Consider the following 25011-nt stretch of genomic DNA (forward strand, 5'->3'; position numbering starts at 1 on the left):
GGCTTTGAGCTTGTAGGGGAGTCTGTGTCCCTGTTGCTAGAGATGAGAATGAGAACTGATAATTCTGACCAATGGACTCAAAACTCTATAGTTGGTGTTAGTTTGTCCTAAATGAGGTGACGGAGTCTTACCTGGTCGAGATGTTGGTTAACAACATTCAACAGAACTTGTAGCCGGCCATTTTGTACTTGCGAGGCGGAAGTAAGGGAGTATGTTGTGGGAAGAAAATGGTGTGCAAGAGCATTGAAAGAGAGAAGACCACAGGAGACGAGATCTTGTTGGCGAGTGATGTTGAGTGTGTGTTCAGTGAACTGGTGGCCAGAGTGATGAGAGGTCCACCACTGCAGCACGGTGCGTAATTCTCTGTATGGTTCTGGATTCAGTGAGTCGCCGATAAGGATAATGTGTGATTTGAAATCCAGAACAACAGCGACCCAATGATTATGATTTGTGTTAACCAGGAACCCAACTTGACTGCCAAGCCCAGCAGCTAACTCGTGCCCTATCCCTCGTGCCCTTGCAAAATACCGACTATCCTCGTACTCTCCAGATTCGCGGCATTTGTATCCATTTTCTAAGAAACCATAGAAGTAGGTGTTCTCGATCTTGATCTCTTGACCCCCTGGTTGAAGCCGAACTTTCCTTCTAAGCAGTTCGAGCATCTGATTCTCGTGGACATCGCTGAGCCACTGATTCGAGGCATATTTTGACAACTCGACAATGGGTTCTTCAATGCTAAAACCCCTGATATTGCCACACCATGAGATGCAGCTGAAAGCATGATAAATCTTTGCAATCAAGGTTTGAGTTTCGTCCTTATCTTTATCTTTCCATGACTGATTCCTCTTCTCCAAGTTTTCTTCGGCACGGGCCCATGGTTCAAGGTAGTTGGCTCGAATAGCAATGACTTCATACCAGTAGGTGAGAACCCAGCATGGAAGTCGTGCTTCGATGGCACCCATAAGATGGGGACACTTCAAAGATCGTGCCCCTTCATGTAATGAGTGGATGCTCGACTCGATAAGCATCTGAAGTGTTTGGGGGGGAGGAATAGGCATGTCCTGTATGTCTCTTGTGTCATGGACTGATGGTTGATCTGAGCAAAAAAAGTCTTCTGGGCCAAATGTGTTTTTTACTGTTACAATTGTAGGAAACTTGAAGGCTAAGAATTGGAGGACCGAAAGTTGTCTATCAGGTAGAAGTTGTGACAGGACCCCTTCAGGAGGTTCAAAGGATGGGTGCAAATAGCGAGGGGATTTTATGTCACTCATGTTGAATGTGCCCGAGTAATGAACAGCACAGTCCACTCATTTGTTTTCATATGTCGAAATTTCAGGCATGTCACAGCACAAACGCGAAAAATACGGTGCTAGGATATTTTCTCACATTGTCAGATTTCCTCACATTTTGGTGACATGTTAACAACTTCAAAATACCAGCCCAAATATTCTTAGATACTCTTGAAATAAACCATCATTTCACACTGGTAAATAATCACATTGTAAAACACATGACCGGGACGTCCCCGACATGCGCACAAATTCGCCTAAGTCCCACGCTGTACTATATACATGCACGTCCCAGTCGTCCTCAAGTGTAACTGACCATGTCGACAGGACTTCGCTTCAAGTGCATCTGTGCGCGCTGCTTGCAGCATCCTGACGGATTCATGTACCAGACACAGCAGGTTATTGCAAAACATACAAAGAAGTGGCCCCCTGTTGTGCAACCATCGGCCATCCAGGCCAGTATCAGCACCAACACAGGCACGGATCCTATGACCAATTTGTCCAGGCCATCATCTGAAGGTACTGGCAACAACCAAGAGAGACCACAGGGTCGATTGCCAACGGTCGAAGAAAATGAGTACGACTTTGACTTTATAGATGACAACCTACCTGCAGGGGAGTCAGACAATCATCCAGTTCCTATCCCACATCCAAGAAGACACCAAGTACCTGGCAACCAGCTGCTTCAAGACTTCAATTTCTGTCCAGTGGCATGACCTGATGTGCGAGTGCCTGGCAGTGATCAAGATCAGGAGGATCGGCTGTCCCTTGTTCCATGAGCCTTCCAAGAACGTCCGGGTGTCTGTCTTGCCTACCTCAACACAGTCATAGCGAACGTCTTCGGAAAGCAGAGCATCCAAGCTGCAACGGACGCTCTCAACAATCAGCTAAATTGTATGCTTCTCGAAGGTGTATTACCCAAGCATCCATGGCCTGTCCGTCATCTCTTGAGCATGAAGTGTCGACTTGGCATTGATCCTGACCAATGGGTCACCCAATACACCATATGCCCCAAGTGCTGGAAGCATCTTACACCCAATCAACTCAAAGAGCTTCCATCTCCCGAGTGTACTGTTCCAGACTGCCCAGGAATATTATACAATGAATGTACAGATGCGAAAGGCAAGTGTATCCAGATCACAAGAAAAATAATGCTGCATGTATCCCTTATCGGAAGCCTTCAACAGATGTTCATGCGACCTGGTTTTGCAAAATCAATTCGAGACAGCCGACAAGACCAGCCACAATGAAATGATGACGACGACTATGTCATGACAGACATTCATGATGGCACACTATGGCACGAACTCGAGACGAACACTGTCCGTGAGATTGGTGAATTAGGTACCGTCCATGACTGCCCTCAGGACCTGGATAATGGACCGACAGCGACAAAGCTTACCGAACATCGATATGGCCTGCATTTGACCTTGAATATTGACTGGTGAGTTTAAACCTGTCTTATTGCGCATCTTGAACACCTACTTAGATATTATGTAGGATGGGAATACTTGAAAATCGGCTGCATTCTAGTGGTCCCATCTACTATGCTATAAACGACCTTCCACGAGATCAGCGATTCTTGCAGGTCAATGTCATATGCGCTGCGATTATGCCGGGTCCAAAGGAGCCAAACATCCAGAAAATCAATCATTGCTTGGAGCCCTCGACTCGTGAGCTGATGGACCTCAAGAACGGTATGCAGTCACGGTATAACTCATTGTATGCTCACTTGTATTGTGTTATTATACTCAGGCGTGAAAATGGATGTTTATGGAGAAGAAGAAGTTGCAGACGTGTTTGCAGATAACGAGGTCCTTGCGTGTGATATGCTGGCTTCACATAAGTGCAACAGAACGACTGGCCACAGTCATGACTTCCATCCGTGTGCATTTTGTGACACTGATGTTGTCAAGATCAACACACCAGACAGTTACAACAACAGTAAGCAAACACTAGCATTACTTTTCATATGAATGATACGTGGTGGATAGCATGGTCTGCGAAGGACGATTTTCACATGCTCCATCAGAGTTTCTACTCCAGGGATGCCGGTCCTGCTCGTCAAGAAGCAATCTTAAGGGATCATGGTGTCAGATGGTCTATTCTCAATCTACTCTCTGGCTGGTTACCATCGAAGAAGTCAGTGCTCGACTTCATGCATTGTATCTTCCTTGGTACATGTTTGCTTCTTGCAAGCACTAATACTGATGGCCTGTTGAAGGCATCATATCACATCTATTTATGCGCATACTATTTGGTGGACATATGCTATCAGGAATGGGTGGTAACGAGTCACCAAAACATTGCTTCAAAGATATCGTGAATGCTGTTAAATGGCCCAGCCATGTCACTCGATTGCCAAAAAATGTATTTTCGCCCACTGTGATTGTTGATTTACATTGATTCTCGATCAGCTAGGTGAAAATCAATCACTCAAGAAGGCAGACGAGTGGCGTCGTATTCTAAAAATCACCCCCGTCATTCTCTGGTGGTCTTGGAGGGATGCTAACGACGAATTACCAGACTCAGAGCCTCCTCTTCCACCCAACACCGTTGCCCCAGATTTCTTGCGTAACTGTCGCTTGTTGCATCAAGCCATACTTCATCTTTGCATGGGAGTCCGCATTCTGGCATCCCACTCAATCTCAATGGCTCAGGCTCACACTGGTCAGAGCTTCTTAGCCCACTACTGCCTAGAATGTCTGCAGCTTCGCATCCCACTCACCATCAATCATCAAGCTTCCATGCACACAGCCGCAATGATCAAGAAATGTGGTCCGGTATATGGCTGGTGGCTCTTTGCATTTGAGCGGTTCAATGGCATGCTGGAACGTGTTCAGCATAACGGTCATGACGGAGGATGGATCGAGTTAACTCTCTTACGGAACTGGGTCCAAACTCATCTCATTTATGAGTATCTTCTTGCTCTTCCCGCTGACACTCATTCTTTCAAATGAGACCAAATCAACCGCATCATCAAGGTACAAGCCCAAGACCGTGGAAGTATGATGACACAGATAGCAGTTTATCAAAGCAAAGCTGCTGAAGGTATGTGTTTGTTGTTCTCACACCAATCTATCGTTTGATGCTTGTTTTCCATCAGACAATGTTAGGTTACCACTCCATAATGCCAAATTAATCAATTTCCATGCATACAGCTTGCCTCAAGGAGTATTCTACCCCATTCTTCTCCAGTACTTTCACTCTCTAAGGCCTGACCTGAACCTTGTTGGCGATTTATCATGTGATAATGGCACCCCCTTCTATGCGAACAAGGTAGCTCGTGCACTCACATACATTCGCAAGGATGGAATTCATTATGGCTGCACCATGAATCGACGCACACAAGCCAACTCATTTGCATTCATATCTCAAGGTAGAACTCGTGTCCCTGTGCAGATCATGGCACTATTCATGGTTGGTGTTCTCGATGTCGTTCCTCATGTTTGTGCGGTGGTGCGGAGATTAGTTTCCGATGATAACATTCCCACAATGCCGTGGGACCTCAAGTAAAGTCTTTCTGTTAGCAGATACAAATGCTCATCTTTTTTCAGTGCATCTACACTCAGTATTCATGTCTCCTATGCTGAACTGGGCCCTCAGGAAGTGATTCCGGTCTCATGGATCAAGTGCCCACTAGCACTGATTCCAGTGTACTCGAACATTATCAAAAAGGATCTATGGATTACCATCTTGTTTGACCATGTAAGTGTACAAATAACTCTCGTGCAACAGTCTCAAAAAAGTCTGCAGGCAGGGAATGAACCTGAAGACTATTTAGAAGACGAAGATGGGGAGTAGATGAGGTGCGCACTTTTCTGCATATCTAGTCACTGAAATCATCATCTGACTCTGCAGCAGGTGGCAGCTCACGAGCTTTGCTAGTACTCGCTACTGGCTGTGCTAGAGCAGGCATACTCTCTCGTCCCTTCCCTTTGTCACTTATCATCTTTGATTTTCCTTTACCTTTCTTTGTCCCGGTTTCCTTCTTCTTCGCCTCCATCTCCTCAATTTTCACACACTTCTTCGATGCAATCAGCCTCTTCTGTTCCTTGACTTGCTTCTGGCCTGCCACCATCTCCTCAGGATCCTTTGGATCTCCCCATGTGCACCCATTATCCAGGATATAACTAGGCGAGTCATACTTCTTGTTTTCTTCTTTTGCGAGCCACTCTGCTGATACCATCCATTGGCGCACTCAATTTTCGATTTTCTTGGCAGCTAAGATAGGAAGCTCTTTTGGATCACCTTTAACACAAACAGTGAAGCGAGGAGGTGGGTTTGGGTCCACCGCTTCATCCACTGCAGCCAAGAACTTCACCATCTTGAATTTGTTTGGGCGTGAGTGTCAATTTTGCCAGGTGTTATCATACTTACAATATCACTCCGATATGTTCCCACATGGGAAATGAAACGTCCAGTCTTCTGTCCCTGCGCATCAACCTCGTCTTCATCTTGTGACATCAAGGACTCCATGAGTGCCATGTGATACTTCTCATCACCAAACTCTGACCCTTCTGGCAGGTTCTCAAATTTTCGGATATGAACTTCAAGTTTCTATGGTGTACAGGTCAGTTATGATATTTATAATGATATGATGACTTACGCCTCTTGCACGACTCTGTAATTTAGATCGTGAAGGTTTTGCGACTGTTACGGCTGACTCAGACGCAGGAGCGTTGTTGACTGTACCTGCCATTGCAGTCGTGTTATTTGCAGATGACACACCAGTGTGGCTGTGCTTTTTTTTCTGTAATTCTTGATATTTCTTGACAACGCGTTCATGCAGATCCTCTTCACTTATATCACAAAGAACAGGACCGCTGCCAGCGCAAACGGTAGCACCATGCTGATGAATGTAAGCAATGACCCACAGGATTTTGGTGTGATTATCAGAATGCTGATGAGATTCTGTCCAGCAGAACCACATCAAACAATCATTGGTGGCAGGATCAAGCGGCCAGTTGTCGTCATCACTTGGGTATGGAGGAAGAACATCAGCGGTAAGCTTGGCGATTCCCATCAGCATCTGAAAAATGATCCAAACAACTGCCTGCAAATGGTGTAGTATGGTTAGTGCTATGACATTCCCTTTTAATTCTACTGATCTGCAGACCTTTAGACCATTATCTCCAAATGCAAGGGCACTTTTTTCAATCTTCTCAACATCTCTCTCAAACTCTTCATCGGTCTCAGCATCAGCTGCTTCTCCTCCATCAATGCGACTGTTGATACTTGCAACCATGCTGGCAACTTTCTGCTCAAACAACTCCTCCAAGCTCCTTATCTCGGCTTTCATCTCATTCTTCACTGCTTTGACACACTGAGCACATCTCATCTCCAGTGCACAGACTTCCTGTGCGTGTTGCAGTTCCTGATTCTCCACAAGATCTAGCTGACGGTTGATAGTTGCCATCTGGCTTAAGACTTGTGAAACTTTCAACTTTTGAGATCCACCATTAGTCTCTGTCGAGGCGCTCAGACCTGCACCCCCAGAAACAGAGAGTCTGGGATCAACGACAGGAAGGACTGAAGATGGGCACTCAAACTCAGGACAGCAGGAAGGCACTAGTGTCATGGCCGGAACAGATACTGGATGACCACCTTGGATACATATGTGCCTCCACACCATGTGTACCAACCATTCCTACCATATGGATGGCCTGCTGGTACAGCTGGAGGACCATACAAAAGAGGAGTTGGAAAGTTGAAGTTGTATTCAGGGCTCGACTGCATGGAACATTGTGGGGGTGTTTGACATGTTGTTGCTCTCAATCAGTTTGTCCGCCTTATGTGCAATGTCTCCAGTATCATTCTTCTATATAATTGAGCTTGCTGCATTCAATCCTGAAGTGCTATGCATGTTTTCAAGCTATGTCGAAGTGTGATTATAGCCTGAGGTGAATGTATCTATGTAAGGAAATTTTGCATGAATTGTGGGGAAAATGTAAGGCAAACATGTGTTAGATTCCAGGCAAAGTCTGTAACTTCTGGTAAATTGCCCAACAAGAAGATACAACAGAAAACATCATGATATTTTCGTGAATTTTCACACTTTACCCACATTTTACCCAGATGGTATTCCGTGTGTTTGTGCTGTGGTACGTGCAGTTAAGCGCAGTCGTTACACCCAGATCCGATAACCATCTCCATGATCGATTAGATGCCACGCTGTCGAGAAAATCAATCTAGATCAACATTCAAATTTCCAGAGTTATTCTACCCGTCCCTGCATTTGCGATTGTGTATCAGGCAGAGCATGAGAATAGGACATGTGGGTTCGACACAGGCCCTCACACGTCTGAATGCGAGTAGCTAAGTTCTGATGGAGAGTTGCTCCAATGAATCTTTGTAAGGCTATGCAGTAACTGCAGGGTAATTCAGGACACTTCTCTCAATAGCAGAGAATTGCCCGCAAACAGCCTGCAGGCCTGCAATAGGTGGAACTTATCCACCAATTGGGCAAAGTTGTCAACAACGTTGAAATTCAATAAAGCCAAATAAACTATATTTCCTTTTTTGTGATAAACCAAGCGTCAGTAAATAGGCGCTTGTGTTCAAATAAGGAACAACGCCTTCCCCGCTTCTCGAATGTTATAGAATGCCATTGATAGCACATACCCACACCATCCAGACACTTCGACGGGACTCCTGGATCATCATGGATTTCATAACGCGTATATAAGTGTTGGTCAGATGTTGAATCATCGTCATCCTCGTCATCGCAATCATCGTCATCCCTCGTCATCGCAATCCTCGTCATCCTCGTCATCTTCGTCATCCCTGGACACTTTTCCATTTCTTATCTTCATTCACATATATAATACGTACCGTCTCGTTTCCTCATATCTCAGTCGTTGTCTCCAAACACTGAGGTATGGTTTCTAGTCTCTTGTCGTCCCACCATCTCTTACTATATTTTCTCTAGCGCTCTCAATATCAATCACATCTTCGCTTAATCATGTCTCTTTCGCTCATGTTCTGCGACCCATCCACTGAGTTCGACAGGCTATTCGACGATGCTTTCGACACCCGTTTCCGTCCCTCGCCTGCTAAGGGCAATGATACCTTGACTCGTCGTTTCAGTGAAGCGCTGCCCAAGTAAGTGCAATGGCTTCACGATGCTACTCAAAACCGATGGTGCTGACTCGCATAAACATAGGATGGACCTACACGAGAACGCTGAGACCAAGACAGTAACCGCAGCATTCGAGCTCCCCGGTCGCAAACCCCAAGATGTCAATGTCAACGTCCATGGGAACCGCCTGATCATATCCGGGGAGTCGACGAAACACTTGGAGAAGCATGAGAAGGGCAGCTATGCGGTGCAGGAACGCTCGCATGGCAAGTTCTCCAGGACCCTTCTGCTCCCTCAGGGAATCAAGGTGAGCACCACCTAGATTCTGTGTGATAATTCGGTGCTTATGGCGATTTCACTGCACAGACTGAGGATATCCATGCGAAGATGGAGAATGGAGTGCTCACGGTGAGCTTCCCGAGCGCTGGACCAGATCAGCAACCCCAGCGGATTGAGATCGCGTGAAGACTCCAACCCATAATTGCCTCAAATCTGTATCATTAACACCATGTGAAGGTGGAATAAGGGATCTTGAAAGAATCTTGGCGCGTTTGTACAATAGTTGATACTCTACCTGTGTTTTTTTTTCGAATCGAAGTGATTGATTTACACTGCACACTGCGTGAGCTGGAGTTTTCCCCGTATGCGACTCGGGACTAACGCAGCACCACAAAACAAAACACCAGACAACCCCAGATCCGATAATCATCTCCATGATCGATTAGATGCCACGTTGTCGAGGAAATCAATCTAGATCAACATTCGAATTTCCAGTTGATTCCGCGGATGCCAACCTTACTTCCACCCGAGCCGTGTATAGCCACGATCAAATCTAGATCTCTTGTGCATTGTGCATTAACACGCACTTCAAGGGCGTTCCGTGAGAGATCTAAACTGAAACGCACGAAAACAACGCTACTAAAACATGTATACACTAATTCCAAAAAAACAAAAAGGTCATGAGGGTTAAAACACGTATCACATCGTCTCGTATCATGAAAATCATTACATCAAAAGGCGGGGCCAAGAAGAATTACAGGTTCATTACAGAACCGAGTCATTATACGCGTATACATATAGGACAAACGTTGAATGGAAGATGGAGGATGGGAGGTGAATTACAACAGCACTTGACGAAACGTCGAAAGAAACAAAGTACCATGAACAATGAACAATGAACAGCGAACAACGAACAGCGAACGATGCAAGACAACACAGAAAACAAGGTTTTTGAAATATGCGAACGAAATTGAAGGAAGGGGATAGATAGGAACTTGAAGGTGATTACTGACCTCGCAGGATCAGGAGGCAACCGCTGATATCAACATACCCCCTCTCATTGTGGGGTAGCAGTAGGAGTCCTAACCATCCACTTCCAAACCTCACTGCCTCAGCATCGAATGCGACTGAGGAGCAGGAGACAGGTACCAAGGCGGGGTAGGCGGAAGGCCAGGTCGAGAGGGAGGGTGGTGCACGGAGGATTGATGATGACCTTGCGCCGCAGAGGGTTGATGATGACCTTGCGCCGCAGAGGATTGATGATGACCTTGCGCCGCGGAGGATTGATGATGTGCCTGCGCCGGCTGATGATGCGCTTGCGCCGCAGTGGATTGATGATGCCCCGATCCACTCGTAGGCTGATGATGTCCCTGATTCTGCTGCGAAGCAGGCTGCACAGGCGGATGAGACGCAGCAGGTGCATGACGCGACGTCGACCCTGATGCCGAACCAGCAGTCTGATGAGTCATAGAAGGAGTCGTGTGATGGGACATGGATGGGTGGTGTTGTACAGGAGGCGTTTGGTGGTGCTGCACAGAATTCGTCTGGTGGTGTTGTACGGCTGGGGTCTGATGGTGTTGTACAGACGGCGCCTGGTGGTGCTGCACAGAATTCGTCTGATGATGCTGCAAGACCGGCGTTTGATGGTGACTCATAGATGGCGTCGACATATGAGATCCAGACGGCGTAGCATGATGACTCATACTCGGCGTCCCGTGTGATCCAGAAGGCGCATGATGCCCACCCGAGCCCGCACCCGAGCCCGTCACCGAGACCGGACCCGTCGAGGACTGATGTTGCCCAGTCTGCATCACCCTCGAAGATGATGCCCGCTTCGTCGAGAGGCGTGGACGCGTATACGATCCACTCCCAGTCGCACTAGCACTCGCACTCGCACCACCACTAGCTTGCGCACCCGAACCTGAACCCTGACCCTGACCAGGATTAGGATCTTGATCTTGCATCGCGTCCCCAGTATCCGTATTGATCTGGAATGAACCTTGATGAATGCCCAAGTTCATCTTATCATCTGCTGCGCTGCTGTTGCTTCCATTCCCACCCCCAGTGCTCATAGCGCCAACGTTGATGTTGGGTCCACCCCCGCCTAGAGCAGCGCGTGCGCCTTTGTCTGCGTCTGCTGCCCTTGCGCTCGCGCGGAGCATCTCCATATCGATGCGTTGGATCGAGGGGGTCTCGCCGTTTGCGAGGGCCTTTTCGCGTTTGCGCACGAGTTTGGCATAATCTGTGCGGGTGGAAAAGATATTAACATCACTCGAACACAAACACAAGAGAGAAACCGAGACGTACGCAACCCACAAGCATTACACAACGTTCTCGCACCATCCGGTCCTCGTCTCCACTCCGGCGTCTCCCGAATATTGCACGAATGACATTTTCCAGGAGGTGTTGCGCGCTATCACACCCAAAACGATCAATTCACGTCCAGCAAAGGAAAAAGGACAAGGGAAAAAAAACTCACACTCCGCTTCCGATACTTATTCTTCCCCCCACCCGAACCCCCTCCACCCCCACCCAAAGCAGCAGCAGCCGCCAAAGTCGTGAGCGCCCGTTTGGTACGTATGAGCTCCATATCTGCTTCTGCTGTTGAGCGGTCTTGATCTGTGCCCTGTGCCCCGCCCGTTCCCGTTCCCATTCCTGCGCCCGTAGCCGTTCCGGAGGTTTGTGCCGTAGATGAAGATGAACCAACTGGGAGGCTTGTTGTAAGAGGTCCTGTTTGAGCTGCGCCTGACCCGGGACCACCTGAAGGAGGAGGCATCATACCCTCTACGTCTTCCCAAGGCCTCTTGGGTGCTCTATCAGGCGCGTCTACATCCATAACACCCATCCCCATCCCCCCCACACCCATCCCAATCCCCCCCATCCCCAACCCCATCCCAATACTCGAACTAACATTCTTCATACCCATCTCCAACCCATGCCCATGCCCGTGCACAGGAACAAGCGTATGTGTATGAGGCGTACTATGCGGCGTGTTTGTATAAGACGGGGAGGTGCTGCTAAAGAGGGACGAAGGGAATATGGGGATGTCGTTCCGGAGCGCTTCGAGCAGGCGGACTACTTCTCCGGCTCGGGCTGTCATTTCTGCGAGTTCTTCTGCGGGGGGTTGGTGTTGCGGGTTGGTGGGTTGAAGGGTTGCTGTGGGGGGGTGTTAGTGTTGGATCGGAAATGGATCGAGGGGGAGGAAGATTTGAGGAGGGGGATAAGTTGAGGGATTGAGTGTGTTGAAAATCAAAGGAGAGGAAGGGGAAGGGAGTAGGAAGATAAAGTAGCAACCAAAGAAAACGAATGATAAAAAGAGACGAAAGACGCACCATAATGATTCGCGAACTTGTACAACGCCGTGCAATGCTGAACGATCTAGACAGAAACGAAAACGAAAAACGTCAATACCGCGTTCATCATCCCTTCAGCGTAAAATAAACAGAACAGAACAGAACCCTCCTCTCCCAGCACGCACACCAATGAGAAAGAGCGACTCACCTCTCTGATAATCTCATCCTTGGCCATCTTCTCCCCTCCACCTGCGCTCATGACCCTCTGAGATCCTTGCGACTGAGACTGGGATTGGGACTGGGACTGGGACTGGGACTGGGACTGTGAAACGAATCCCATGGACCGGGCTGGACCTTCTAACATCACGGGCGGTCTTGGCTGTGGCTCTAGCATCGTCGGCCTTGCCTGAGACTCGAGCGCCATAGGTCTGACCTGGGATTCAAGCGCCATCGGTCTTGCTTGTGACTCGAGCGCCATTGGTCTGACTTGCGACTCGAGCGCCATCGGTCTTGCTTGTTGCTCAAGTGCCATCGGTCTCGCTTGCGACTCGAGCGCCATCGGCCTCACTTGCGTCTCCATCGTCTGTCTTGCCTGTGGTTCGAGCATCGACTGCCTCTGCGACTCCATCACCCCCCTCTGCGTCTCCATAGTCTGCCTCTGCGTTTCCATCACCCCCCTCTGCGACTCCATAGTCTGCCTCTGCGTCTCCATCACCCCCCTCTGCGACTCCATCGCTCCCCTCTGCGACTCCATCGTCTGCCTCTGCGACTCAAGCGCCATCGGTCTCCCCTGCGACTCCATAACCCCCCTCTGCGTCTGCGCCTCCAACCCCGCTCTCGCATCCCCAGAATGCCTCTGCAACAAACTAGGCCTCACTTCCACAGCACGAGGTTCGATACCCACATTACGCGTATCATTAGACGTCTGACCCCGCTCCCGAGACTGATGTTGGGGCTGAGAGTGTGTCTGGGGTGGAGGCTGAGGTTGGTGTTGGGGTGGAGGCTGGGAATCTAGTACTGAGGGACGGTGTTCTATCGCCGTCCGTCCGTGGTTCTGCGTCTGTGAGTGATTCTGAGCTTGGGGTTGGGGGTCAGGCGGAGCATGGTAAGATAATTGCTGCTGGTGATGCTGATGCTGTGCATTCCTCTCGGACGCATACCCCCGCACGTCTGTATGCGAGTAACTCCTCTCTGGTTGGGGCGCATAGGTTCTTGTATCCTGCGGTGGGGGTGGCGCGTACGGCTGGGGTTGGGGAGGTGGAGGTGGGGGGTACGTGTTTCGAGGTTCTTGATTGGGTGTATAACGCGTTTCTTGGGGTGGCGCAGGAGGAGGTACATATCCTCTCGATTCCTGCGGAGTTGCATACGTCCTCGTATCATACCCCCTCGTATCCTGCGAATAGACCCTTGCATCTGCACTCACACTCGCATAGGCCCTTCCATCCACTTCTGTGCTGGTATACGCCCGAGGTTCAGGTGCATAAGTCCTCGTTTCGGGTGGATACCTGGGATCCTGTGTATAATTCCTAGCATCGGGGTAACCACGTGTATCCTGTGGGTATCTGGGGTCTGGGGTATAGGATGGCCTTGTTTCTTGTGTGTACCTAGGATCCTGGTATGTGCGTGTATCTGTGTAAGGGCCTTGAGTAGGTTGAACGTAACGTGGATCTGCGGGAGTATAGACGCTTCGATCGTCTGGTACTGAGTCGCGTGGTGGTGATTGAGTGTGTGATTGTGTGTTTGGATAACGCGTGTGTGGATGTACATCGTTGTTGTATCGCTGCCTGTCGGGTGTATTAGGGTAGGCTGTTCTGTCGTTATTGAAGCGAGAATCTTCTATAAAAGGTCTTGAGGATGAGGTTGTTGATTCTGGTTGTTGGTAATGAAAAGAAGTACGATGTGGTCTTGCGCTTATTGGAGTTGGATAAGTTGTTGTTGGGTCTACTGTCGTTGGTACTAGTGGAGTTGTACGTGCAAATTGTTGATTCGGTGGCCAAGCTGCGCTTAAAGGTGTTGGGTAAACTTCTTCGGTTGTTGTATGTGCTAATTGAAGTGATTTTATTGGTGGTAAACGAACTTGAACGTCTGGTGTAGAAGCTAGTTGTTGATGATGATGATGAGGACGTTGTCGGCGAGGTGACGCCATGGTAAGTATCTTCGGCGTATCTCCCGATGACGGCGGATAGATCTGACAAACCAATCTAGGTCAGATTCAACGATACCCGATCCAGTTCTTAACTAACTTATACTCACCAACCTTTTAAAAAACACTATTCAACGTCTTTAAAATCAACAATCCTTTACAATACCTCTTTTATGAACGAGAAAGTCGAGGAAGAGGAGGTGAGGGATTGGCCTGGCCTGGGGTTTGGGTGCAGGGGTTAGGGCGTTCCCGCTGCGTTTTTCAGTTCAAAAGCGGAGAATCAATAAATACACGTGGTCGGATCTCAAATCGAGTAACCCGATTAAATAAAAAGATAATATCACATAATAACTCTATTGACTTTCAGATTCTAAATCGAAGCAACACCCACCTCAAATTTAATTTGAAGAACTTGGCCAGACTTCCTACTATACCGTAACAAAATTATTTGAGACAGCCCTCACTAGATGTATGCCTACCACTCCTAAAGACACGCCACGTCCTCCCTCTTACACTACAAGTCCCTTCCGACTTGCAGCTACTTCCCGACTGTCGCTTATCGCCTTGGTTTCCGGAGCCATGCACGTTCGTACCCCGTAAGTCTTTGAAATTCGAGCTCCACTAGATGTTATTGATTGGAATTGCGTTTCATCCCAGAGTTCGCACATTGGTCGACGACGAACATCGACCTGCTTGACGATCTGACGACCGACGCTTATCCAGTCTACTTCTACCTTCACCAATTATCTCATCATTTCATCACCTCTACAGCCCAGATGGATGACGACTGCTTTCCAGCAGACCTGATACGTCATCAATCATCTGGGCTTTCACGAATCACGGTCATCTCTCTGGGCTTTGACACGCTACTCCAGGCCGATATCCATATACGTACGTCAGACTCTCGTGTGTATTTGATAGTCGTGCTAGATCTGGACTTCAACGAATCGCACCCACTTCTTCTTTATGCCCAGACAGACGATGGCTCGAACCCGCGCGAATCCACGCGGTTTTGGGGTATCGGCTGTCTGGGCTGCGATACGTTATTCCAAGATGACTCTCATCGATATACAGGTATGATCTCATGGTCGATTCCTGACGGTCGTGTTAGGACTGGAATCGCAAGGGCTCTGATAGGGCTATGCAAACCGATGCAGATTTTTGGCGATGTTCTAGTCGTATGGGTGGTATGCTACTCCAGAGCGGCTCTGATCAATGTATGTATGTTATGATCTCGGAATCTTGTTGCTCTCTGTCCTTCTCTGAGCCGAAACGCCAATGGTCGCCTCGCACCATTAGCTATTTGGGCATCCGCGATTTCTACCATAGTGGAACTCTTGATCTATCAGTCGTCTAGGCAAATCGTCAGGAGTACTCCAGGTTGCATGGGATCGATATCAAATAGTGTGCGTGTTATAATGTGATTACTTCATGTGACGAAGGTAGACGAGAGCGCATGAAGACGTGAAAAGAGCGACTGGAAAGGAATAAAGCGTGGACATGGACAAGTTGTTTGGGACTTATGAACTGCTCTTCACGAAGAAGCTTGAAAGCAATGAAAGGACGCAAGGACCAGAGAGGTATACAGAAAACATACAAGGAAGGAATGAACCTAGTTCAAGGTCGTAGGTACATGGAGAGTCAATTGCTTGCCCGCAACGATAAGAATATGACAAGTTCTTCCCGAGACCGGACTCATGGATGATTCAGATCTGGATCTCGAGTCCGATCAATCTGGCGGCAAGCTTCTGCAGCACCTGAAACGCGTTCCTCAAAACATGCACTGCAACTCGTCGCTTGCGTTGCGCAGCTGATTGCGAGCGTCAGACGATGAGGTTGAGCATCTGGTCTGGCTCGAATCAACAACGCCAGCCTTGAACTCAGCATCTGGAATGCCAGCAAAATCGGCGATCTAATTCCCGATAAGAATCTCTCCGTCTGTGTTGACGTCAACCCGGTTACCTGCCATCTGTCGTCCGCTGGTCAACGTCTGTATGATCAACAATGAGTTGTACATTCCCCGATTGGCATGTCTTCCTATTTGTCTGTTCAGAAGTTCTTCTGTTATAGATTCCCATTTAGTCTTTATCGCCTCTAACCAAGACGACTTCATGCCATCGATCCCTATCTGTATTATTAATCTCCCCTCTCCTCCGTTAATTCGCTCAATCTCTTTTCCCATTGGTTAGTCTCCTCTTCGGTGATTCTCTCCTCCCGTTCTACTGCACCACCCAATCGGTAATCGCCGCTCTTTAAAAGCCTGGATCACCGGTCCCACATGGCATCAACTTATCAAACCTGTATACGCCCACGCGTCTACAATACATAACTATTACATATTTATGTACCTTCACGCTGTCATAACTTTATTTCAACATTCAGGTTCCAAATGGACTTTACGATATTTCCGATCTTCTCTTCTCTTTAATCGATCTCTTTGCTTGCCTTAATCGACTTTCTTGCTTGTATAAACGCCCGCCCATATGCGCAAACACCCACGTTTATCAGCGCGCTCCATTTTAATTTGGAATGGGTATGGAGCTTATTTAGTCCGGTACGGTTGCGAATTACTCGGTGATTGCCAGCGGTAACAGGTTTTCGTGCCTTTGTCTTTTCATTCCTCTTCTTCAGGAACTGACCGCCCTCTCCTTTCCTTCATCGTCTCTTTTCTGTCTCACCGTCTGTCTGTCCGTCAAGCCTAGGTCTCAGGATCGTCAAGCATACTGCGTAGCGCCTTACGACCCTTCATTGTCATGGGATCTGAAAACACCCAGACCCGGCCCTTCCAATTCAACACCTTATCGACTATCTTGTGCCTGCCTGGCCCTCTTCCATCGGACTCGGACCCACGTCTGTTAACTATCTACCGTCATATGTAGTAGGGTCTCATGATCTTGTACCGTAACAAGATTATTTGGGACACTACATACATGATGCCGCCCTTTGCCTAGGCCTTTTACCGGCGCGTTCTTGCGATTGAACGTCCCTTCTAGATGCACGCTTTATCTTTGTTCGAAAGGCAAGCTTTTCCACGGGTGACCGTTTGCGTTCCTTGTAATTCCCGCAATCCTCATAACATTTCTCCAGTCGGTGTTTTCACTGGACGATCATGCGGTGTATGTTACTGCCGAAGCGCACCCCCAAAGATCCTAGGTTTGTCCTCCCGCTAACTCAGATATCTTCTCCCTCTCACACATCGCCATCACAGCGATCCACTATCCACTACATCAGCTGTATAAAACATCAAATACTAGGTTCTTCCGACTTGCAGCCCCGATCCTCTACTTCTCGACTGTCGCTTACTCCACTCGATGCGATTGGAAATCGTGATTAACCAATGACTCAAGACGATCGCCATCGATGTGTGGCGTTCTGACGTCGATCAGCACTTGGTGGGTTCATGTTAGCGATAAAGATAAACATTGACCTGCTTCGACGATCTGATAACTGATGCTCATCTACAGTCTACTTCTGCCTTCACTCATTAGTCCCATCATTCCATCTCCTTCCCCGCAGCTTAGATGGATGATGAATGCATAAGATGCTTTCGAGCAGAACTGATGCGTCATCAACCATCTGGAATCACTTCTTTACGCCCAGACAGATGATAGCCCATTGGGAAGCTTACACGCGATTAGCTGTCTGGGCTTTCACGAATCACGGCCACCCTTCTTTACGTTCAGACAACGGGAAAGCCACCCAGATGTACCCGGAGCATTATCCTTTGTCTGGGCTTAGACACGTGCACGTTACTCCGGACGACTCTGATTGATATCGATGTGCGTATGTCATGATCTTGTTGTCGATGCTTTTGTTGATAGTCATTTTAGGTCTGGGCTTCCACGACTCGCGGTTATTTCTTCCTATTTATGTCCAGACAGATGATAACTTGGAACTTTTTATCGATCGCAAAGTTTCGGGTCATCAGCTATCTGGGCTTTGATAGATCATAAGGGGCAGAGCGCTTGGATGCAACTGATCTGCGCTTTCATGGGTCGCGGTCATTGCATTTTTTTCATGTCCAGACAGATGATAAACAGGCCTAGGATGATATCCATCCAGGTTTTGGTTATCAGCTGTCTGGGCTATTCTAAGGCGACTCTGATCGATATCAATGTATGTATGTCAGAATCTCGTGGTTGATGCTTTTTTGATAGTCGTGTTAGGTCTGGGTCACGGTCACTTCTTCTTCTTTGTGCCCAGATAGATGATACGCCGAGATCATCTTGCTGTAATCGCGAAGACTCGGGTTATCAGCTATCTGGGCTTCCCAGATCGAAGGGGCATACCCGACTCCAATGTGTGCCTTCACGGATCGCGGTGGCTTCTTCGACAAATTATCATTCTGGGATGGTTTAACTCAGGACGTTCATCTGTCTAGGCTTCGACGCGCTACTCCAGGCGACTCTGATCAAGATTAATTAACGTGCGTGTGTCAGAATCTCGTGATCGATGCGTTTTGACAGTCGGACTAGGTATAGGTTTTTACGTATCACGAGTGTTCTTCTTTATGCCCAGACAGATCGGAAGGGCATAGCGCTTGGATGCACACCCGACTCCGATGTGGGCTTTCACGCGCATGGATCGCGGTCGCTTTTTATGCTCAGACAGATTATCATTCTGGCATGGTTTTGAACCAAATCAGGATGTTCATCTGTCTGTGCTTCGACGCTGCTACTCCAGGCTACTCTGATCAATATGTATTAACGCGCATGTATGTCAGGGTCTTGTAGGTTGATGCTTTTTTTGATAGTCGTACTGGATACAGGGCTTCCAGGAATCACGGTCACTTATTCTTTATACCCAGACAGATGATATGCTGCCTAGTGTCATCGCGAAGATTCGGGCTATCAGCTGTCTGGGCTTTGACAGATCGTAAGGGGCATAGTGCTTGGATGCAGAATTGACTCGGATATGGGCTTTCACGGATGGATCGCGGTCGCTTCTTCTTCATGCCCAGACAGATGATGAGAAGAAACAGTCAAGCGTTATTGATTTTTTTCGCTCATCAGCTGTCTGGGCTTCGACGCGCTACTCTGATCAACACCAAAGTGCACGCTGCTCCAGGCCACTCTAATCAACACCAAAGTGCGTATGTCTGAATCTTGTGGTTGATGCTTTTTTGATAGTAGTGATAGGTATAGGCTTCTACGTATCACGGCTGTTTCTTCTTTATGCCCAGTCTCGAAATTGCGAGGTTTTAGGGTATCAGTTGTCGGGGCTTTGACAGATCGAAGGGGTATAGCGCTTGGATGCACATCCGACTTGGATCGAATCTGGGCTTTCACGGATCGCGGTCACTTCTTCATGCCCACAGATGATTTACCAGACGTCCCGAAAATTTTGGGATTTTTGGTTCATCAGCTGTCTGGGTCGACACGCTGACTTCCTACCGATATGAATGTGCGTATGTCATGGATCTTGACAGTCATGCTAGCTTAGGTCTGTCTCAACGAGTCCCAGGGGCTCTTATAACGCTCGAAAAACTCGTGTGTGATTTTTGGCGACGTTTCAGTAGGTGGTACGCCACTCTGGCAGTTACGATTAAATCACGCAATCTCTGAATTTCTTGGTCTCGTCGTTCTTTTCCTTCTCCGAGGCTGAGGTGAATGATATCATACCAATGTTTCACTGTCAGCCATCTGAGCCTCAATATCCCAACCATTCTTGTACCTCAATCGCACCACTTCAGCTTCTTGCTTCATTGTTATGCTAGCGCTGATGAAGATTGTACTTGATGGGATAATTGCATGAATCGTGAGTCAAGCTTGTACAACAGTGATGCACAGGACCAAGGACGTAAAAGATATAAGGAAGGAATGAACCCATATCGTAGCTGATATCTGGAAAGTCAACCTGAATTCCCGCAACGATAGATTCTTCCCGAGTAACTGGCTCATGGATGGGATGATGATCGGATCTTGTGTCGATCTGCCTTCTGCCGCACCTGAAACACGTTCCTCAAAATGTGCACTGCAAGTTGCAACTCGTCGTTTGCGTTGCAGATCCTACGTACGCTGATTGTGAGCGTCAGACGAAGGAAGAGGTTGAGATGAAGGCTCTGAACTTGTCTGAGGGTGGCTCGCTCGCTTGAATCCAAACAACCGGCTAAACAGACTTTGGAATGCCAACAAAATCGGCGATCTGATTCCCGATAAATTGGTTGGTTTGCTCCGTCTATCTTGACGCCAACTTGTCGTTAATTATTGCTCGTCCACTCCGTCTCGTCAACGTCCGTATGATCAACGATGTTTTTGTACGGTACATTCCCCGATTGGTATGTCTTCTTATTTGTATTTCAAAGGTCTTCTCTAGATAAATTCCCATTTAGTCTATAGATGCACTTTGTCGGCTCATTTCACTATAAAGGACAACTTCATGCCATCGATCCCTTAATCTCACCTCTCCTTCGTTAATTGGCTCAAGAAGGTCTTTTTCCTATTGGTTAACCTAACGGCCCCTTGTCAAAGTTCCTGCGTAATCACCATTTTCAGAGACTCTCCTCCCGTTCTCCTCAGCCATCGCCGGTCTTCAACCTAAGCCTGGATCACCTTCCTACCGCACATTGACATCCAGATTCCAAATGCACTTTACGATATTTACGGTCTTCTTCCTGCTATTGCGATAAACGATTTTTCTGATCAAGCTTCGTTGTCTAAGCTCGTTCAGACGATATTGCCAACGTGGCGTTCAACAATTCGGGTCTTTCTTCAACTTGCGCCTAGATGCTCTCGAGGGCATCGAAGCCAGACTCGTGACCAGTCTACATCGAAGCTAGCAGTTCCGCTGGATCCAAGTCCTGCCCTATAACTCGCATCGACTTTCCGACTCGCCGAGTCATGGCCTTCAAAGATCTCAGTACTCCCACAAGTACTGTTTCTGGATCTTGAGCTTTCGCAATTCGCAGCGGCTCAGTGCAGACTAAAAATGCATCCATAAAGCCCAGTAAACAGTACTATGACGGGAGGAGTCATGGTGTCATCGAAGGCTTCCATATTCAAGCTTACAACGAGACTACAAAACTTGCAAGTACTTGTTTGAGAATTCTTCTATTCCAAGATCTCCATTGCTCGAGCGGCAGTGAATTTTTTTTCAGAAGCAAGCACGTTGATCAACTCAGGAACAGACCACTAACTATGTAAGTCACATGTCGTGCCATCAACCATACTGCACCGATGCGAAAGCAGAAACACGACTCACTGCAGTTCACTGTCGCGACTTGTCACCTTATCTTTCACACATATCCAGAAGCCTAACTACCACGCCAGTAAGTCATGTGGCTAAATCCTAGGACAAAAACATACTGTAGCACCGCCTTCAGTCGTCCTGTGGCGCACATCCACACATTTATGTCCAGGGCAGCATTTTGAACTGTATGAGTGGCACTGTGTGGGACAATCATCACTGTCCACTATCAACGGGACTGGCAGATATTGATGCTGCCAAAGCAGTAACAACGGCGAGGGCGAAGGAGAAATGCATTGTTTGTGAGGATGTTATATGGGATCAAATAAATCTGAAGGGAATGGCAGGAAGACGTCTTACTTTTATGTGCTGGAAATATGATCGACCCTTGCTCATATGTTCCCAAGATCTTGAGCTCTTAGTTCACGCACGATTATACGGATGGTCTGACCGTAACTTAGTGTGTCAAGAGCGGGCCAGGTGCTGTAACGTGCCTGTGACGCGGCACTGCTACTATGTCCAGATTATACATACCTTTGAATTATGTATACCAACCTTCGAACGACCCTCTTGCTTCATCGCCCTCCCCATAGCATAAACACCCACGGTGATCAGCGCGCTCCACTTTCATTTGGAGTGGGTGTCCAGGAGGAGCCTGGAGCCTATTTAGACCGGTTGTGCTTTGCCACTGGCAGTGAATCGTGAGTCAAGCTTGTAAGACAGTGATGCACGCGTTATCACCGTTGTCGATACCTACGGTGTGAGCTGCTGCTCTCGCATGCCAGTAGCAAAGGAAGAGCCATTATCCCATCTGACAACCCGGGGTTGGAAACGACACTAGAACGTGGCTGGTGCGGTGAGGGTGCTCGGATGAATAGGGAGATGCGCGGTTGTTGGTCGCTTCGAATATGAGAGTAGGACTTGAAGGTTTCGCCAGTATTAATATTGTTATTAGGTACTAGGGTTGGGTAGGAACGATCAGATATTTGGTGGGAAGAGATAACTACCAACGGGTACCCATTATTGCAGGGTGGATGTACGGAAGAAGCTTGAAAGGACGCAAGGACCAAGGACGTAAAACATATAAAGAAGGAATGAACCCATATCGTAGCTGATATCTGGAGAGTCGACTCGAATTCCCGCAACGATATATTCTTCCCGAGTAACTGGCTCATGGATGGGATGATGCATATGATCGGATCTTGTGTTGATCTGCCTTCTGCCTTCTGCCTTCTGCCGCACCTGCAACACGTTCCTCAAAATGTGCACTGCAACCCGTCGCTTGCGTTGCAGATCCTACGCTGATTGTGAGCGTCAGACGAAGGAAGAGGTCGAGATGAAGAGTTTTAAAGGGTCCGAGGGTGGCTCGCTCGCTTGAATCCAAACAACCGGCTAAACAGACTCTGGAATACCAACAAAATCGGCGATCTGATTCCCGATAAATTGGTTTGTCAAGATCCTCTCCGTCTATCTTGACCTACCTCTTGTCGTTATTGCTCGTCCCCTCCGTCTCGTCATTAATGTCCGTATGATTTTGTACGGTACATTCCCCGATTTGTCTTTCAAAGGTCTTCTCTGGATAAATTCCCATTTAGTCTATAGATGCACTTTGTCGCTATAAAGGACAACTTCATGCCATCGATCCCTATCTGTCTCATGAATCAATCTACGCCTAGGTGGGTGGTCTAATGTTTAGGGCAAGCAGAGTCCCCCAGCTCCATGTTCGGGGGACTCGGTCACATTTCATTGGAGTCGCAGAATACAGGGCTCGAAGAGAAGAAAGAGAGACTAACTAGTGGATAGAAAGGCTCGGGAGAGACGACGGGAGATGGAGGCTCGATAAGGATGCTAAAGGGCTAAAAATGTTTTTTTTTTCATCGAGCGAGGAAGTGATGTGTCGGAGACTGCGAGATACAAATACAGGTGCGAGAACTGTCACAATTGAGTGAAAACGGAGAAAGAGACAAAGATCACTGACATCAGAAATGATGCCGCGTTTTTTATGGCGCGCGAGCTGTGCCGTGCGTAAGTGCATGCAATAAGCATCAGTAAATTCACACATTCCTTGATCTCCTTTTTCGTCACTTATTTTCTCACACAAGAACGAAAAGCTTCGTACAAGAACCAGAACGTCTCCTTGTAACAAGCTCCCACAAGTTAAAAAGCAGATCCCCTCCTCGTGTTTTTGGCTTTCTCGCACTTGTTTGAGAATGAACTGCATTGCAGTTGGTAATTCCCCCTTATTTTTAGCTTTCTCGCACTTAGTGCACACTTGTTAGAACAAAAAACCACTTATTTTCAGCTTATTCACACTTGTTAGAAGGAAAAACGACTGCATTTAAGGCAGTTAAGGAGCATGTAGAATGAAAAAGTAAAAAAAAGGAGAGCAAGTAAGAAAGAAGTACTGGTTAAGTAGATTAAAAGTGGTCATAAGGACCTGAAAACGAGATGTGATTGAAAGCACTGGCAGGTGCGGTATGATGACAGTAGTAGCAGGGGGGGGGGGGGCGACAAGACGGCATGTGAACAATGAGGAAATACAAATGTTCATAGTCAGTTGCAAAGCATGTACTGGCAAGTAGATTAAAAGTGTTCATAATGAGCTAAAAATGAGACATAATTGAAAGCAGATGCGGTATGATGACAGTAATAGCAGGGGTGGCAACGAGACAGCATGTGAACAACAAGGAAACACGATCAGTGGTATAGTCTGCTGGTAAAGTTCATAGTTGGTTACAAGATAAACTACAAAAACAAAAGACAATACCATCTAACAAATGAGTGCTTGCTCATCCTCAGATTCTTTGTTGACATCCATCCGAGTACCATGCCTCTTCACTGCTAGGGCCTGTGTGAGCTCAGAGTTTTGGAGAATGACTGAGTCTGGAAGGTGATTGATAGATGACATGTAGGACCTGGTGTGTGCACCCCAATTGACATCTGAAAATGCCAGGGGGACACTACTCTGCTTGCCCATGGATGGATTAATATCAAGGGGGGTCTTGTTGCCTCGACTGTTGCCAGCAGTGTCAATGTTGCTAAGGAGTATATGTCCATTGGCGAAAAGCCTGATGGCATGTTCTATCTGAAACACATGAACATGAGTAAGTTATATGAGGAGAGAGTATAAAACATGTGCTGCGGCCATGGCAAGAGCAAGGGCACCCTTTGAGTGCCCCGACACTGTATCATTCATTCCCAACAGGCTGACAGCGTCAGACATGGCACACTTGTGCTGAATGAGGACCTGAATAATGAGATTAGACTGGAACAGGTTAGACATCTGCCCATCCTCTGTAATGTTCCCAAACAAGAAGCTGAGCTTTTTGAGCAAGGCCAATGCGAAATATTTACAGTCCTGATCAGTCTTGAGATCATTCTGCGAAGTCATAAAGTTTGCGAGTACGATGAGGGCCACGTTGCTGAGGGCATTGCGCCATTCCAACAACCACTGAAGAGTCTAATGAAAAAGAAAATGATTAGAATTAAATTGTGTTGAAAAAAAAACATACCAGGGCGATGACAGCCCCATCAGCTACAACTGTGTGTCAAATCTCGTCCCTGTAGACCACATTCCAGACTGACTGCAAGATAGGACACAGTATGTTGTCAGAAAGGGTCCATACTTCATCTAGATGGCCGATGCAGCGAATGACAGTAGGGGTGAACTCTCTTGCCCATTTGTTTGCATCCTGACAACCCTTGGGAAGATGCTTCTTCCTGTATGCAGAACATGCAATT

At 47.6% G+C, this 25011-nt stretch overlaps 10 protein-coding genes across 10 annotated transcripts; 5 read left to right on the forward strand and 5 right to left on the reverse strand.

The window, feature by feature from the left end:
• Positions 1–107: 107 nt before the first annotated feature.
• EDB91DRAFT_1055161 (uncharacterized protein) lies at positions 108–962 on the reverse strand (the record flags this gene model as incomplete). Its single annotated transcript, XM_041313889.1, has 1 exon — positions 108–962. The coding sequence occupies one exon, from the start codon at positions 960–962 to the stop codon at positions 108–110; it is 855 nt and encodes a 284-aa protein (XP_041175885.1).
• Positions 963–1606: 644 nt separating this feature from the next.
• EDB91DRAFT_1249736 (uncharacterized protein) lies at positions 1607–2005 on the forward strand (the record flags this gene model as incomplete). The annotated part of the gene is made up of 1 exon (XM_041323130.1): positions 1607–2005. One exon carries the CDS (start codon positions 1607–1609, stop codon positions 2003–2005), a length of 399 nt encoding a protein of 132 aa, XP_041175886.1.
• A 555-nt stretch (positions 2006–2560) lies between these two features.
• On the forward strand, positions 2561–4249 carry EDB91DRAFT_1249737 (uncharacterized protein; the record flags this gene model as incomplete). The annotated part of the gene is made up of 6 exons (XM_041323131.1): positions 2561–2733; positions 2790–2986; positions 3045–3233; positions 3284–3466; positions 3514–3659; positions 3707–4249. 6 exons carry the CDS (start codon positions 2561–2563, stop codon positions 4247–4249), a joined length of 1431 nt encoding a protein of 476 aa, XP_041175887.1.
• Positions 4250–4300: 51 nt separating this feature from the next.
• EDB91DRAFT_1249738 (uncharacterized protein) lies at positions 4301–5093 on the forward strand (the record flags this gene model as incomplete). Its single annotated transcript, XM_041323132.1, has 4 exons — positions 4301–4340; positions 4396–4801; positions 4847–4997; positions 5046–5093. 4 exons carry the CDS (start codon positions 4301–4303, stop codon positions 5091–5093), a joined length of 645 nt encoding a protein of 214 aa, XP_041175888.1.
• Positions 5094–5118: 25 nt separating this feature from the next.
• On the reverse strand, positions 5119–7028 carry EDB91DRAFT_1083131 (uncharacterized protein; the record flags this gene model as incomplete). The annotated part of the gene is made up of 7 exons (XM_041315583.1): positions 5119–5465; positions 5541–5616; positions 5670–5849; positions 5899–5984; positions 6021–6345; positions 6409–6799; positions 6886–7028. The coding sequence occupies 7 exons, from the start codon at positions 7026–7028 to the stop codon at positions 5119–5121; spliced, it is 1548 nt and encodes a 515-aa protein (XP_041175889.1).
• Positions 7029–7922: 894 nt separating this feature from the next.
• EDB91DRAFT_1140994 (HSP20-like chaperone) lies at positions 7923–8986 on the forward strand. The gene is made up of 4 exons (XM_041318987.1): positions 7923–7989; positions 8223–8393; positions 8455–8677; positions 8737–8986. Exons 2-4 carry the CDS (start codon positions 8254–8256, stop codon positions 8833–8835), a joined length of 462 nt encoding a protein of 153 aa, XP_041175890.1. The 5' UTR covers positions 7923–7989; positions 8223–8253; the 3' UTR covers positions 8836–8986.
• Positions 8987–10760: 1774 nt separating this feature from the next.
• EDB91DRAFT_1055232 (uncharacterized protein) lies at positions 10761–11302 on the reverse strand (the record flags this gene model as incomplete). The annotated part of the gene is made up of 3 exons (XM_041313898.1): positions 10761–10891; positions 10957–11062; positions 11129–11302. Coding segments are annotated over 3 exons (411 nt in total), but the record flags the coding sequence as incomplete, so codon positions are not given.
• Positions 11303–11559: 257 nt separating this feature from the next.
• Positions 11560–14315, reverse strand: EDB91DRAFT_489242 (uncharacterized protein). The gene is made up of 3 exons (XM_041327446.1): positions 14196–14315; positions 11982–14130; positions 11560–11805 (listed from the first exon to the last, which is right to left on the reverse strand). The coding sequence occupies exon 2, from the start codon at positions 14086–14088 to the stop codon at positions 12028–12030; it is 2061 nt and encodes a 686-aa protein (XP_041175892.1). The 5' UTR covers positions 14089–14130; positions 14196–14315; the 3' UTR covers positions 11560–11805; positions 11982–12027.
• EDB91DRAFT_1291061 (uncharacterized protein) lies at positions 14259–15999 on the forward strand (the record flags this gene model as incomplete). Its single annotated transcript, XM_041324849.1, has 7 exons — positions 14259–14285; positions 14576–14681; positions 14743–14976; positions 15007–15159; positions 15223–15306; positions 15443–15491; positions 15532–15999. 7 exons carry the CDS (start codon positions 14259–14261, stop codon positions 15551–15553), a joined length of 675 nt encoding a protein of 224 aa, XP_041175893.1. The 3' UTR covers positions 15554–15999.
• An 8041-nt stretch (positions 16000–24040) lies between these two features.
• On the reverse strand, positions 24041–24355 carry EDB91DRAFT_1055236 (uncharacterized protein; the record flags this gene model as incomplete). The annotated part of the gene is made up of 1 exon (XM_041313899.1): positions 24041–24355. A coding segment is annotated over one exon (315 nt), but the record flags the coding sequence as incomplete, so codon positions are not given.
• Positions 24356–25011: the final 656 nt, after the last annotated feature.

Source organism: Suillus paluster (assembly GCF_016628075.1).
Source record: "Suillus paluster strain FC165 chromosome Unknown EDB91scaffold_36, whole genome shotgun sequence".
In the NCBI taxonomy this organism is placed as follows: domain Eukaryota; kingdom Fungi; phylum Basidiomycota; class Agaricomycetes; order Boletales; family Suillaceae; genus Suillus; species Suillus paluster.

Excerpts from the sequence above, each read along its gene's own strand:
- EDB91DRAFT_1140994 (XM_041318987.1), top strand. The coding sequence starts at position 8,254 with ATGTCTCTTTCGCTCATGTTCTGCGACCCATCCACTGAGTTCGACAGG. Across the intron at positions 8,394-8,454 it reads TTCAGTGAAGCGCTGCCCAA|GATGGACCTACACGAGAACG; the intron begins GTAAGTGCAATG and ends GCATAAACATAG. Across the intron at positions 8,678-8,736 it reads TGCTCCCTCAGGGAATCAAG|ACTGAGGATATCCATGCGAA; the intron begins GTGAGCACCACC and ends TTCACTGCACAG.
- EDB91DRAFT_489242 (XM_041327446.1), bottom strand. The coding sequence starts at position 14,088 with ATGGCGTCACCTCGCCGACAACGTCCTCATCATCATCATCAACAACTA.